This window comes from Heterocephalus glaber, unplaced genomic scaffold (assembly GCF_053883595.1).
Source record: "Heterocephalus glaber isolate CG9 unplaced genomic scaffold, H.glaber_assembly_v1.0 deba00001472, whole genome shotgun sequence".
Taxonomy (NCBI): domain Eukaryota; kingdom Metazoa; phylum Chordata; class Mammalia; order Rodentia; family Bathyergidae; genus Heterocephalus; species Heterocephalus glaber.
Window position 1 is genome coordinate 88,031,817 of NW_028258315.1, and position 12,169 is coordinate 88,043,985.

A 12,169-nucleotide genomic window follows, 5' to 3' on the forward strand; every position below is an offset into this window, starting at 1 on the left:
AAACAAAGATAAACTAGAGACATTTATAGCTAAATGGATGCACTTTGAGACCATAAAGTGAAATAAATAGGACACATGTGAACACCGAATTGTTTTTCTGGTGTGAGAAACTGAAAGTGTAAACGAGAACCAAAATGTATAATAAATGTTGTGAAACAGGAAGAAAATGTTCAAAGGGGAAGGAGAACTAGGGAGAGGGGACAGGGGAAAGGAAGGAAGGAAAAAAAATGAGAAAAGAAGGAAAAAATGAAAACAAAGCTTTTGTAAATAGGGACGGTTGTAGAGGGGTTGAAGGGAGGGAAGGGGAAAAAATAAGAACCAAGATATATCATGTACAGGTACAAATTTACAGTGATGAATGTGATCATAATGTAGACCTAAAATGTATATGAACTTAATGAATTTTTAAAAACCCCACAGTTATATGCTAAGGAGTGTTATATATTCAATTTCATTTAGTTTACAGAAAAGCGAAGGGAACTGAAGTCTGATGGTCGTTTAGATAAGGAACTTTCAGAATCCTATGCATTTCTCATGGTTGATCGGTATCAGGTGAGTTGACTCTACAAAAATTGGAGGATGTTTCCATTGAAACTTTTTTTTTCTTTTTCGTTTTTGTGGTATTAGGGGTGAAACTCAGGGCCTTCACATCAGATGAGCAATGTAACACTCTGCTACATCCCCAACGCTTTTTTTCTTTAATTTTATTTTGAGACAGTGTCTTGGTACATTACGCAGGCTGCCCTTGTGATCCTTTTGCCTCCGCCCCTTAACTGCTAGGGTTACAGGGATGCATCGTTACACCAGCACAGTACACCTACAGGTCTTTTTTTTTTTTTTTTTTTTTTGAGCTAGGGTTCCCTAACTTGCCCAGGCTGGCCTTGAACTTGAAATCTGCCTCACTCAGGCTCCAAAGTAGCTGAGATTGTGTCTGTAGGTGCCACTGCACTGGCTACATTTTTCTTGATATAAGTAGAGAAAGTGATTTTTAAAGGGTAGAAGTATTAATTGTTTTGTAATTTTTTTTTTAGATATACTTTCACTTTTCCCCTACCATTCTTGTTTTCTTCCCTTGGAAAGTGCTTGATAATGTACTTCCCTTTGTTAAAAAGATTATCTTGTTGGGCCAGGGATTTAGCTTAGTGGTTTGGCTGCCTGCTGCACAAGCACAAGGACACAAGTTCGATCCCCGGTACCAAAAAAAAAAAAAAAAAAAAAAGGTTATCTTGTTGATTATATGTTCTTGGAACCATTTTTTTCTCTTTTAATTAAAGATGTTTAGGTGGAGCTGCTACTTCTTTGTTTTTTGCTGGTTTTAATTCTAAAAGAGGATGGTTATGTTTGTGAGAGGCAAGAATTTGATATCTCATACCTAGTGTAAATATAGATTCCAGATGTGATTTGAAAGTGTCAGTTTCACATTGATATTTAGGGATAAATTGATATATATATACATGTATATGCTGGAAATTTCTGTAATGTAGAATGTATATAGCTTAGAAGTTTAGATTTTATTTAAAACAAGCTTATAAATTACTTTTTTACATTTTTAATATTACTGTGATTGCAAGATGAAGTGTTTCGTTTTTTAGGTTCAAAACATATGTGAAAAAGGATTGCAGGTGGGCCAGTCCAAAATAACAATTCTCGGCAGTCCTTCCATGGGTAATTTATTTTCTTTTTTATTTATATTTACTATTAAATTGCTATTAAAATACATCTAATTAATCTTGCTGTAGTCCTTGAAATTAAATTTGTATATGCTTTATTGTGTATCCAGAAAAGGAGACTAGTCTCAGGTTCTGAAATGTAAAACCAATTTTATCTTTTGTTTGAGTTTGCATGCTTCTAATTGATCAAAGTTTACTTTTTAATATCTTATTATAGTCTAAATGATTTTGAAAAATGTGATGCTTTTTCTCTATTTTACTTTGATTAAAACATCAACTGCCTCTACTGTCCTTATATACCTTCTTTTATTGAATATTTGTATTTTTTTGTATACATGTCCTACTTAAATTCTTTTAATTTTTCTGTCTTTATTAGGTATCTATCTTTCTAAATATGCTGACCTATTACAAGCTAATCCTTTGGAAGCTGGGGCAGTGGGCGATGTTGTGATTTTTAAAATAATGAAGGTAATTTCAGGTTTTACATTTCACTTATGAAAGACCACATTCTGTTTGGATTTTAATTTGAAGTATTTAGGAGTTTGATTAAATTAAAATCCATACTTGTTAGTGTTGAAGTCCATACTTGCTAGTGTGTGAAGATACTTTTGAGAGTGATTTATTTGTCATCTTTGATTAAGTTAATTATACTTAAGAGTTTGTTTTCCCTTCCAAAGAAAAGAATAAAGAGGGTAATATTGTTGGTAATATAATTTAACTTAGTGAATAATGTTGTGAGTAGAACTTCTAATTATTTATATTAACCATGTTTAGGTGAACATTTGCAAGGTTTTTCTTTATTTTAGGGTAAAATAAAGAGTATATATGACCCCATGGGTGTGAAAAGCTTGGAATCCATGTTAAATAAAAGTGCTTTGGACCCCACACCAAAGCATGAATGTCACGTGTCGAAGAATGCAGGTAGAATTACATCACTCTTGGCTTACAGAGCCTATGAGCTTACTCAGGTATGTGCCTGGATCCTATTTAATGTTATGACCTCATATCTGTTTTTTACTGAATCCTTCAGACTGTTTCATTTCACTCTGCTACTATGTCAGTCTCTGGTTTCTACACATCACTGATAGATTCCAGTGTCTCTGAATGAGGCTTATTCAGCTACCTTGACATCTATGTTTTTATTCTTGTCCACCTTGCTTTTTTGATTTATTTGCAGTTTTCAAGTAATAAGCAAAATGGTAATTAGGTTTGGTTAAAATTATGACCATAATACTTTATTTTTTTCAATCAAGTTAACTTTTTGGGGCTGACCTAGGATCTTAGGCTCCATTTGTAATGTTTTTATTGGGAAATTTGTTTTACATTCCCAGTGGCCAACTCCTCAGAAGAAATACTTTTGGAATACTACTTAGTAGTAGTAGTACCTTGGGATCTGATACAAATAGAAGTAGAATATTACATAACACAAAGTAAATGTAAACTACAATTTTTTTCAGTTAAACCGACAAGATGGAGCTTGAAGAAATTTTCTGTCAGAAGTGTTTAAATGGTTTTGATTCTTAAAAGTCAGATAAATACAAAGTTTCACTCTGTACTACTTGCCTACTTAATTTTGCATTTTCTTATTTTTAGTATTATTTTTATGAGTATGGCTTTGATGAACTAAGGCGAAGACCAAGACATGTTTGTCCATATGCAGTTGTGTCTTTTACTTACAGAGATGATATACAAACTCCCAAGTTTGTTTCTTCATCAAGGTAAGACTTCAGAGTTTTAGACATCATCCAGAGTAAGATGCTGCACTACTTACTGGGTTAGAGGGACTTGTCCCTCCCAACTTAAAAACTTTTCTTAAAATTAATTGAAAGTTTGAATGTTCATGAGCATTTTTAAAAGGTCATTGTGAAAGACAGATCATTTGGCTGTGGGGAAACACAAACTAAAATTTCCATAAACTTCATCTGGTTTCTTTTGGCATTGAAGGTTTGTGTAGTTGAGTTAATTTCAGGTTTTAAAAGTGAAATTTTGGATATTAACTTTCCTAAAATTGGGGAGCTTTTGTAAATGATGCCCCAGCCCCTCCCCAAACCAGTTAAATCTGATACTTATTAGGGAGCCTATGCATTGGTAGTTTTTTTAAAGCTTCCATGTGATTTTAATTATCAACCAGTATTGGGTATCACTGATACAAAGTAGTTATCCATTTCTTCCATGTGGTGATTCTAGAAAATGTTTTAACCAAATGGATTAAGTAAATTTACAGAGATGTAAGTAGGTAGTTAAATTTCTGTTTATTTTCATTTTGAGTTGCAGTGCATGTTTAAAATTATTTGTGATATCTATTAATTTAGAAAAAAATTTTTCTGTAGGGGGCATTGAACCCAGGCCCTCTCCCACTGAGCTATATCCCCACTCCTTTTAAAAAATTATTTTAAAGTTTTGAGACAAGATCTCACTATGTTGCTGCCAAGGCTAGCCTTAAACTTGTGATCCTCCTTCCTCAGCTTCCTGAGATAACAGGCATGTGCCTGACTGAAATACTGCTGTTTTAAAAGCCACAGAAACATTTATGAATTTATTTCATGTAGACCTCTTTATCAGTTTTCTAAGTCGAATTATCCTGTCATCCATTTAAGTTATTTGAAATACAGCACTTTTTCATGTCAGTGAATAAGCCCTGGAAACCATTGGCAGGCACAAGTACCAATCCACATAATATTAGACAGTTGTGTTTTTATCCTTTCTAAAAAATTGCCCTATGTTTATGATTTCCATGATTTAGTAACTATAGCATTTTTTTATACGTGATCTTTAAGAGACATCTAGCACTTATTAAGAGGTCATGCCCCTAGGAATAATGACTGTTAATTGTCTTTGACTCCTCTTTGATTCTCATTTCTGTATTACATCAAATAAGCTTTGATTAAACATGATTCTGCACCTTGAATGTTCCATGAATGCTATTGTCTGGGGACTTTGCATTTGCTGTCCCTTCTTTTTTCCCCAGTTGCTTTATCTGTATAGGTTTTTCCTACACTGCAGTTCTCTCCCTAAAGGTGACCTCAGTGAGGCCTTTCCTGATTTTTTTTTAACCTCTATACCATGTGTCTTTTTCTTCATAGCACTTAAAACCATCATCACCTGGTAAGCTTTATACATTTTTGGTTATCATCTGTCTTCCTCATTAGATTGTAAGTTCTTTGAAATTCAACATGGACTTTGTCTTGTTTATTCCTATAATCTTTTAACCTAGAATTATGCCTGGTAAATAATAGGATCTTATTAGTAAATATTTTTGAATGCCCAGTGAATATACATTGAACCTTTTTTTCTAATCTTACCACTAAGATAAAATAATTGAAAGAAACTTTAATGAACTATTCTCTGTTAATGGATATATTTTGGTGGGAATAAAACCTTGCTTTACTTTGGGCAGATGTGGTAATAGCAAAATAAATACTACTTTTTCTTTAAGTTCACTTGGATTTATTAAATTCTGTAATGAGAAGTTCATTTGTTCTTCTACTTGGAGGAAGGATTTCATTCTTTTATGCAGTATACCATTACGAATAGCATTTATAGGCTGGGTATGTAGCTCAGTGGTAGATTGCTTTCCTAGCATGCATGAGGCCATGGGTTCAGTCCTTAGCACTGCAAAAAGGCACTTGTATCAAGGGTTCTAAATGTTAACTTTCGTGTTTTTACCAATCAGTAATTTTTTTCTTTCCTTTTTAAAAATTTGTAGATCTAACAGCTTTAATGCAGATAGACATATAGGTAAGATGCTTGTATTTCTTTAGTTTTCTAAATAGAATACAATAAAAAAATAAGTGCTTTGTTTTATTTTTATAATGAATGAAAATCTGAAAAGTATGAAAAAGCAGATGAGGCTAGGTTATGTGGCATTAATACTTGGTCATCCAAGCATAAGTTTTCCTAAATTTAAGAAGCTCCTACTTCTGAAGATAGAGTAAAGGGTAACTTTTAAATAAATGATAGATCTCACAACTCAGCCCTTTTTTATTTTTTTTTTGGAGACAGGTCTTGCTATGTAGTTCAGGCTGGCCTTGAACTCACTAGGTATCCTAACCTGGCCTTGAAATTGTGATAATCCTCCTGCCTCAGCCCCTGGAATTACAGGCATGTACCACCATGCCTAGCTACAACTCAGCCTTTGAAAAGTATAAAATTCTTCAGAGGTTTAGCATTTAGAAGAGGTAAAGATTAAAAGCAACTTTGACATTATTGTTAGGTTTCTTCATAATGAAAAGTGAATGAATAGAAGATAATAGACATTGTGGGCATTCATGCACTATCAGATTTAACATAGTCTCTTGGGAGCAAAAAGGCAGTGATTGTATTGTTCTTTCTTAGCTTTCTGATGACATTTAGACAGAAAAATGTGTTATTTGTTGAAACTGAATTTTTTTTAGGAGAAAAGATACTTGAAACTAAAATCCTAGTATTTAAACTTTTCTGTAGATGGGATATCACTTTTATGTTTCTAGATATTTTCCCTCTTATTTCTAGTGATGTGCATTTATTTCTCTGGGCTGTCAAGTGACAACAATGTTACTAATTCTTTTTATTTAGAAAAGTTTAACTACACCTTGTGGAAAGGACAACTTTTAAATAAAGGAAAGCTTCTGTGTTACATTTCTCTGAGGTCAGCTACTCGTGCTTTTTTGCCTATCAAGCTGTAAGTATGTTATAAGAAAATAGCAATCGATTATTATTAGTTCAACTTTTTTCCTTTTCGGTACTGGGGATCCAATTCAGGACCTTGTGCTTGCAAGGCAGGTGCTGTGCCACTGAGCTAAATCCCTGGCCCACTTTTTTCCTTTTTTTATATTTACATTTTGCTTTGTTCCAGAAGAATTTAAATATAAATGTTTATTTTTAAGAAGATTGATTTAATAACTTTAGAAACTTAATTGATAAAAGGAACCCCCTCTACTTCTTTGTCTTGATTTGAAGATGGGCCAGTTGCACACATTTGTGGCATAAAATTTTTGTTAGTGATTTTCAATCAAAAAATAATCTTTAAAAGTCTTATCCTAATTTGATATATTTTTCATTTGGTAACTTGAATATCATAGACTTAAAAGTTACAAGTTCTTTGTGGGAAAAGCCTTAATGTGATAAGTTAAGTTAAAATACACAGGGTGTTTTCTCTACTATGCAAACATATGTTGGAATAGAATGATCTAGCACGATCTTTTGCTACCACCACATTAAACATGGGCCTTCATAAAGATCTGAAAATTAACAGTTTGTACTTGAATTATTTTTAATAAAATGACAATATTTAATCCTTTGTTATTACTAAAATTGGCATGTAAGATTAGCTTTTGGCTGTTGGTGCAAGTTTGGTAATATTGCAGCCTATTTATGTTAGGGCATCTGGAGTTTTCCATACCAAGACCTCTTTAGAATAAAGTGAGATATTAATGAATACATCCTTCTGTTTTCCCATAAGCATTGTGTGTGTGTGTGTGAGAGTGTGATAATACTGTTAGAGTTAAAAATATAGGCAAGGCAAATGTGCTTGTTTGGTTTTTTTCTCCAGTCCTGAAAAGTTAGATATTGAAACGGTTGTGAGTATTGATCATCTGAAACAGAAAATTCCTCCATCACTGTTTTACAAGGGAACATACGTGGGTCCAAATGAAGGTAAAGTAATTTAATTTTACTAAAATATATGAGAAGCAGACTGTTTGGATATTTACTGTGTGTTTCTTTTTATGTCAGTTTTGAAGAATGGAATGTATTGCAGCCTTTATGAAGTTGTAGAAAAAACAAGAATTGGAAGTAACATGGAGAGTTTACTGCAAAAACTAGATAAAGAAAAGCTTGTGAGTGAAAGGTTTTGAAGTACTTCTTATTCTTTGAAAACATATTAGTGATTATATTAATATTTCAGTTTATTTTTTGTCTCTGAAAGTACTAGAAAGTCTTTCTGTTGCTATTTAGTTAACAGTATTTTAGTATGGCTGGTTTTCTGGCCATGCCATTAGACCTTCTGTATCAGTGGTGTTAAGCCTATGGCACATATGCTGCAGACTGTCGTTCATCATTGAAGCCTCTAAAAGGTTCACCCTCACTCTTCTATAGTCTTTCTCATGAAGTATCTTTATTATACTTTGTAATAATGAAAGTGATAGTCAAATATTTTTTGAGTTTCTTTTTTTTTTTTTGGTACTGGAGATTGAATCCCCCAGGGATTTTGCACTGGAGTGCTTCCAGTCCTTTTTATTCTTTTTTTTTTGGTACCAGGGATCAAACTCAGGACCTTGCGCTTGAGAGGCAGGTGATGGCATCACTGAGCTAAATCCCCAGCCCCTTTATTCTTTTTTTTTTCTTTTTGGTACCGGGATCAAACTCAAGTCCTTACACTTTCAATGCAGGCAGAGGAACCACTGAGCTAAATCCCCTGGCCTTTTATTCTTTGAGACAATGTCTCACTGAGTTGTCAACAGAGTAGCAGGCAGAGATTTTCTTCCATTTTATACGCTGTCTCTTCTGTCCTCTGTTGTTTCTCTTGCTGTGTGGAAACTTTGATATAGCCTACTTCTCAGTTTTTGCTGTTATTTCCTGTGCTATTGGAGTCCTACTTAGGAAGTCTGCCTATGCCTATGGCTTCAAGTGTTCCCGCTATGTTTTATTCTAGTGGTTCCAAAGTCTCAGGTCTTACACATAGTTCTTTGGTCCATTTTGAAATTGATTTTTGTACAGGATGAGAGATAGGCACCAAGTTTTAGTCATCCACAGATGGATATCCAGTTTTCCCAGCACCATTTGTTAAAAAGAGACTGTCTTTTCTCCAGTATATGTTTTTTGCTCCTCTGTCAAAATCAGTTCTAGCTGCGTAGGTTTATTTCTGTGTCCTATGTTCTGTTCCATTGGCCTGTGGGTCAGTTTTTATGCCAGTACCATGCTGTTTTTATTAGTATGGCTTTATAGTATAATTTGAAATCCGGTACTGTGATGCTTCTAGCCTGGTTCTTTTTGCTTAGGATTGCTTTGGCTATTCTGGGTCTTTTGTGTTTCCTTATGAGTTTTAGGATTTTTTTTCCTAGTTCTACGAAGAATGTCATTGGCATTTTGATGGTTATTGCATTGAATCTATAGAATATTTATTCTGACAATCCATGTACATTGGGAGGTCTTTCCATATACTAGTGTCTTCTTCAATTTCTTCAGTGTTCTGTAATTTTCACTTTAGAGCTTTTTTACCTCCTTGGTTGGGTTGATTCCTAGGTACTTTAATTTCATTTTTTTTGAAGCTGTTGTGAATGGAGATGTTTTTCTAATTTGTTTCAGTTCATTACTGTTGTACAGAAAAGGTATTGGTCTTTTAATGTTGGTTTTATTTGTGTGAATGTGATAATGTTTTTGCAGGGGCTGGCATATTGGGGATTGAATCCTGGATGTTAAGCATACTAAGTATATGCTTTACAATAGAGTTACATTTCCAGCCACGTTTCAGTGCATTTTTTGGTTTGTTGTATATGTGGAAGTATAATTGATACTTATATATATCAAGTTTATGTCAGATCAGTGTGATATTTGATAGTTTTTATATGTTCTTGGCATTTATATACAGATTTCATTATCTGGGAGGAATATTGTTTTTGTTTTGTTTTGTTTTGTTTTTGTAACAAGATCTTACTGTGTTTCCCAGGCTGGTCTCCCATCCTATGCTCAAGGGATCCTCCAGCCTCAGCTTCCCAAGTAACTGGGACTACTACAGGCACTAGTTTTATGCTTTTTTTTTTCCTTAGTGTTACTGTGGATTCAAGGTTCCTTTAGTCTGATGTTTGATAAAAGTAGTGATTTTTTTAGTCATTGTTGTCTTCTTGATTTTACAAAGAACAGGGCCAGGGATTTAGCTCAGTGGTTCCGGCGCCTGCCTCGCAAGCGCAAGGTCTCAAGTTCGATCCCCGGTTCAAAAAAAAAAAAAAATCACATCTCAGCCTTTTGGCTAAGATCAAGCGTGATTTTTACAAAGAACACTTCTGACAGACATTTCATCATTTTTTAAGTAGGAAATTTGCAGTAGGTCTTAAATCTACTCTAGACTTTGCTTTTTATACATGAAGGGATTTTGAATTTTAGCAAATGTATATATTTGTATATATGTATATTTTAGGGTTCTCTAAAGAAAAAACCAATAGAGGGCCAGGCATTTAGCTCAGTGGTGCCATGCCTGCCTTGCAAGCTCAAGTCCTGAGTTCCATCCCCAGTACCAAGAAAACCCAATAGAATGAAGAATGTGCATGTGTGTATAAAAGAGATTTATTATAAAGAATTAGTTGATATGATAATGGAGGCTGACATTTCCCCAATGTGTAGTTAGCAAGCTGGAGATCTAGGGGAGTTGATGTAGGTCTTATTCTGAAGACCTGAGAACCAGGAACGTCATTAGCGCAATTCTAGTCTGAATGGCAGTACTTATCTTAATTTTTGTGTGAAGATTATACTAGTTTTCCAGAGTAAGTTACGTAGTATTCTTTTTGTAAGAGGTGGATGGATGTTACAATCATCCTTTGATATTCATGGGGGTGGTTCTAGGATCCCCTACAGCTACCAAAATTCATGAGTGCTCAAGTCCCTCATATAAAAAGGTGTAATATGTGAATATTACCTATACACATCCTCCCATATACAGTACTTTAAATCATCTCTAGATTATTTAAAATACCCAGTACAACAGAAATCCTCTGTAAATAGTTGCTATACTATACTATTTAGGGAGTAATGATAAAGTATACATGTTCAGTATAAACACATTCATTGTAGGGCTAACTACATAGTATGCAAACATGAGGTGAACGGTGCTCAGATTGAGAGCTGGAGAGAGAGACTGACCATCTGTGATGGTGGGAAGCTAGAGCAGGGTATGCCTACATAGCACTTCACATGGATTCAGCGTACTGTTTGGTGAGTGGCAAATTCAAATTTTGCTTTTTAGAACTCCTGGAATTTTTTTCCTCATTTTTCATCCACAGTTGGCTGAAACCACAGATACAGAACTCACAGAGAGGGAAGATAGACAATATATAAGATTAATATAATTTATTGTTTGTTGAGTAGCACTTTTCTGCAAAACTATCTTTTATTTATGAATGATTTTTTTTTTTTATGGTGAAAATAGTGTGTATTTATAATTAGCCAGCTGGACTCAGTTTAGGTGATCCCAGTTTTGTTGGCAACATCCAAAGCATCATAATCAGGAGCCAGTCAAACATACGCCTTCTTCTCTCCATCAGGCCTGATTAGGGTATTGACCTTGGCCATATCAGTGTTACAGAGCTTCTTCACAGCTTGTTTGATCTGGTGCTTGTTGGCCTTGACGTCCACAATGAATATGAGTGTGTTGTCCTCTATCTTCTTCATGGCTGACTCTGTGGTCAGGGGGACTTGATGATGGCATAGTGGTCAAGCTTGTTTCTCCTGGGGGCGCTTTTCTGAGGGTATTTCGGCTGCTGCTGGAGCCCCAGTGTCTTGGGACGGCGGAAGGTGGGTGACGTGCGGATTTTCTTCTCTTTGTGGCTGTGGATGCCTTTTAGCACTGCTTTCTTGGCTTTCAAAGCTTTTGCTTTGGTTTCCCCTTTGGGGGGAGGGGCAGGAACTTCCTTCTTCGCCTTCGGTACCATCTTCTGTTTATGAATGATTTTAAGATACTGATTTCGTTTCTTTTTTTGGTACCGGGGATCGAACTTAGGTCCTTGCACTTGCGCATCAGGCAGCGAAACCACTGAGCTAAATCCCTGGCCCCCACTTTGCCTTTTTTAAAATTTATGATTTAATTGAATGGTAATTGAACAGGTGGAATTATTTGGAAATTGTTGAGACTTGCTTTAAGAGATCTGTATGGTCAGTTTTTGTACATGCTCATATTTGAGGAGAATGTATATTCTTTAATTATTGGATGCTGGGTAGACAATTCTGGGATGACACGTATATTTTTCCTATATTTGGCTTCTATTTTTTTTAAGACGTCAGCTCTGGGTCTAAGTGAGTATTTGTTGTAGGTTGTTTTTTCCTAGTGGCTCTTTGTTTTTGGTCTTTGATTTGTAGTTACATTATTTAGGTATAGATTTCATATTTGCTAGCTTGATGTATATTTTTCCATATCTATGAGTTTATATTTTCATTTCTGGAAAAATTGTTAGCTGTTATCTCTGATTACACCTTTTAGGACTGTAAAGATCCATGTCATAACCTTTTCATTGTGTTCTTTATGTCTGTTGACCTCTCTTTTGTTTTCTATCTACTTGTTCTTCTGTCTTGCAGTTTAAATTTCATCATAACTACCTTCTAATATAAAAATTATATCTTTAGCTGTGTCTGATTTGCCATTTCATTTATTTATTGAGTTTCTCATTTGGGAGGTAGGCAGCGGAACCACTGAGCTAAATCCCTGGCCCATGAGTTTCTAATTTCATTAAGAATTTTTTTTTTTTTTTTCCGGTACTGGGGATCAAACTCAGGACCTTGTGCTTGCGAGGCAGGCACGGCACCAGTGAGCTAAA

General features: G+C 34.7%; 1 protein-coding gene and 1 pseudogene across 6 annotated transcripts in view; one reads left to right on the top strand and one right to left on the bottom strand.

Moving 5' to 3' along the window:
• Tasor (transcription activation suppressor) overlaps nt 1–12,169 on the top strand; it is a 49,431-nt gene that overhangs the window by 12,416 nt on the left and 24,846 nt on the right. For all 6 annotated transcript variants that reach the window (XR_015439180.1, XM_087181495.1, XM_087181492.1 and 3 more), the window contains exons 3-11: nt 460–552; nt 1,593–1,665; nt 2,047–2,138; nt 2,477–2,638; nt 3,264–3,388; nt 5,377–5,408; nt 6,225–6,330; nt 7,201–7,304; nt 7,383–7,486. Coding sequence is in view for 5 of the 6 variants with exons in the window: in XM_087181495.1 (XP_087037621.1) it covers nt 460–552; nt 1,593–1,665; nt 2,047–2,138; nt 2,477–2,638; nt 3,264–3,388; nt 5,377–5,408; nt 6,225–6,330; nt 7,201–7,304; nt 7,383–7,486 (891 nt within the window). In the remaining variant the exon portion in view is untranslated. The remainder of the gene's footprint in view (nt 1–459; nt 553–1,592; nt 1,666–2,046; nt 2,139–2,476; nt 2,639–3,263; nt 3,389–5,376; nt 5,409–6,224; nt 6,331–7,200; nt 7,305–7,382; nt 7,487–12,169) is intronic.
• Nucleotides 10,785–11,290, bottom strand: LOC147826474 (large ribosomal subunit protein uL23 pseudogene; annotated as a pseudogene).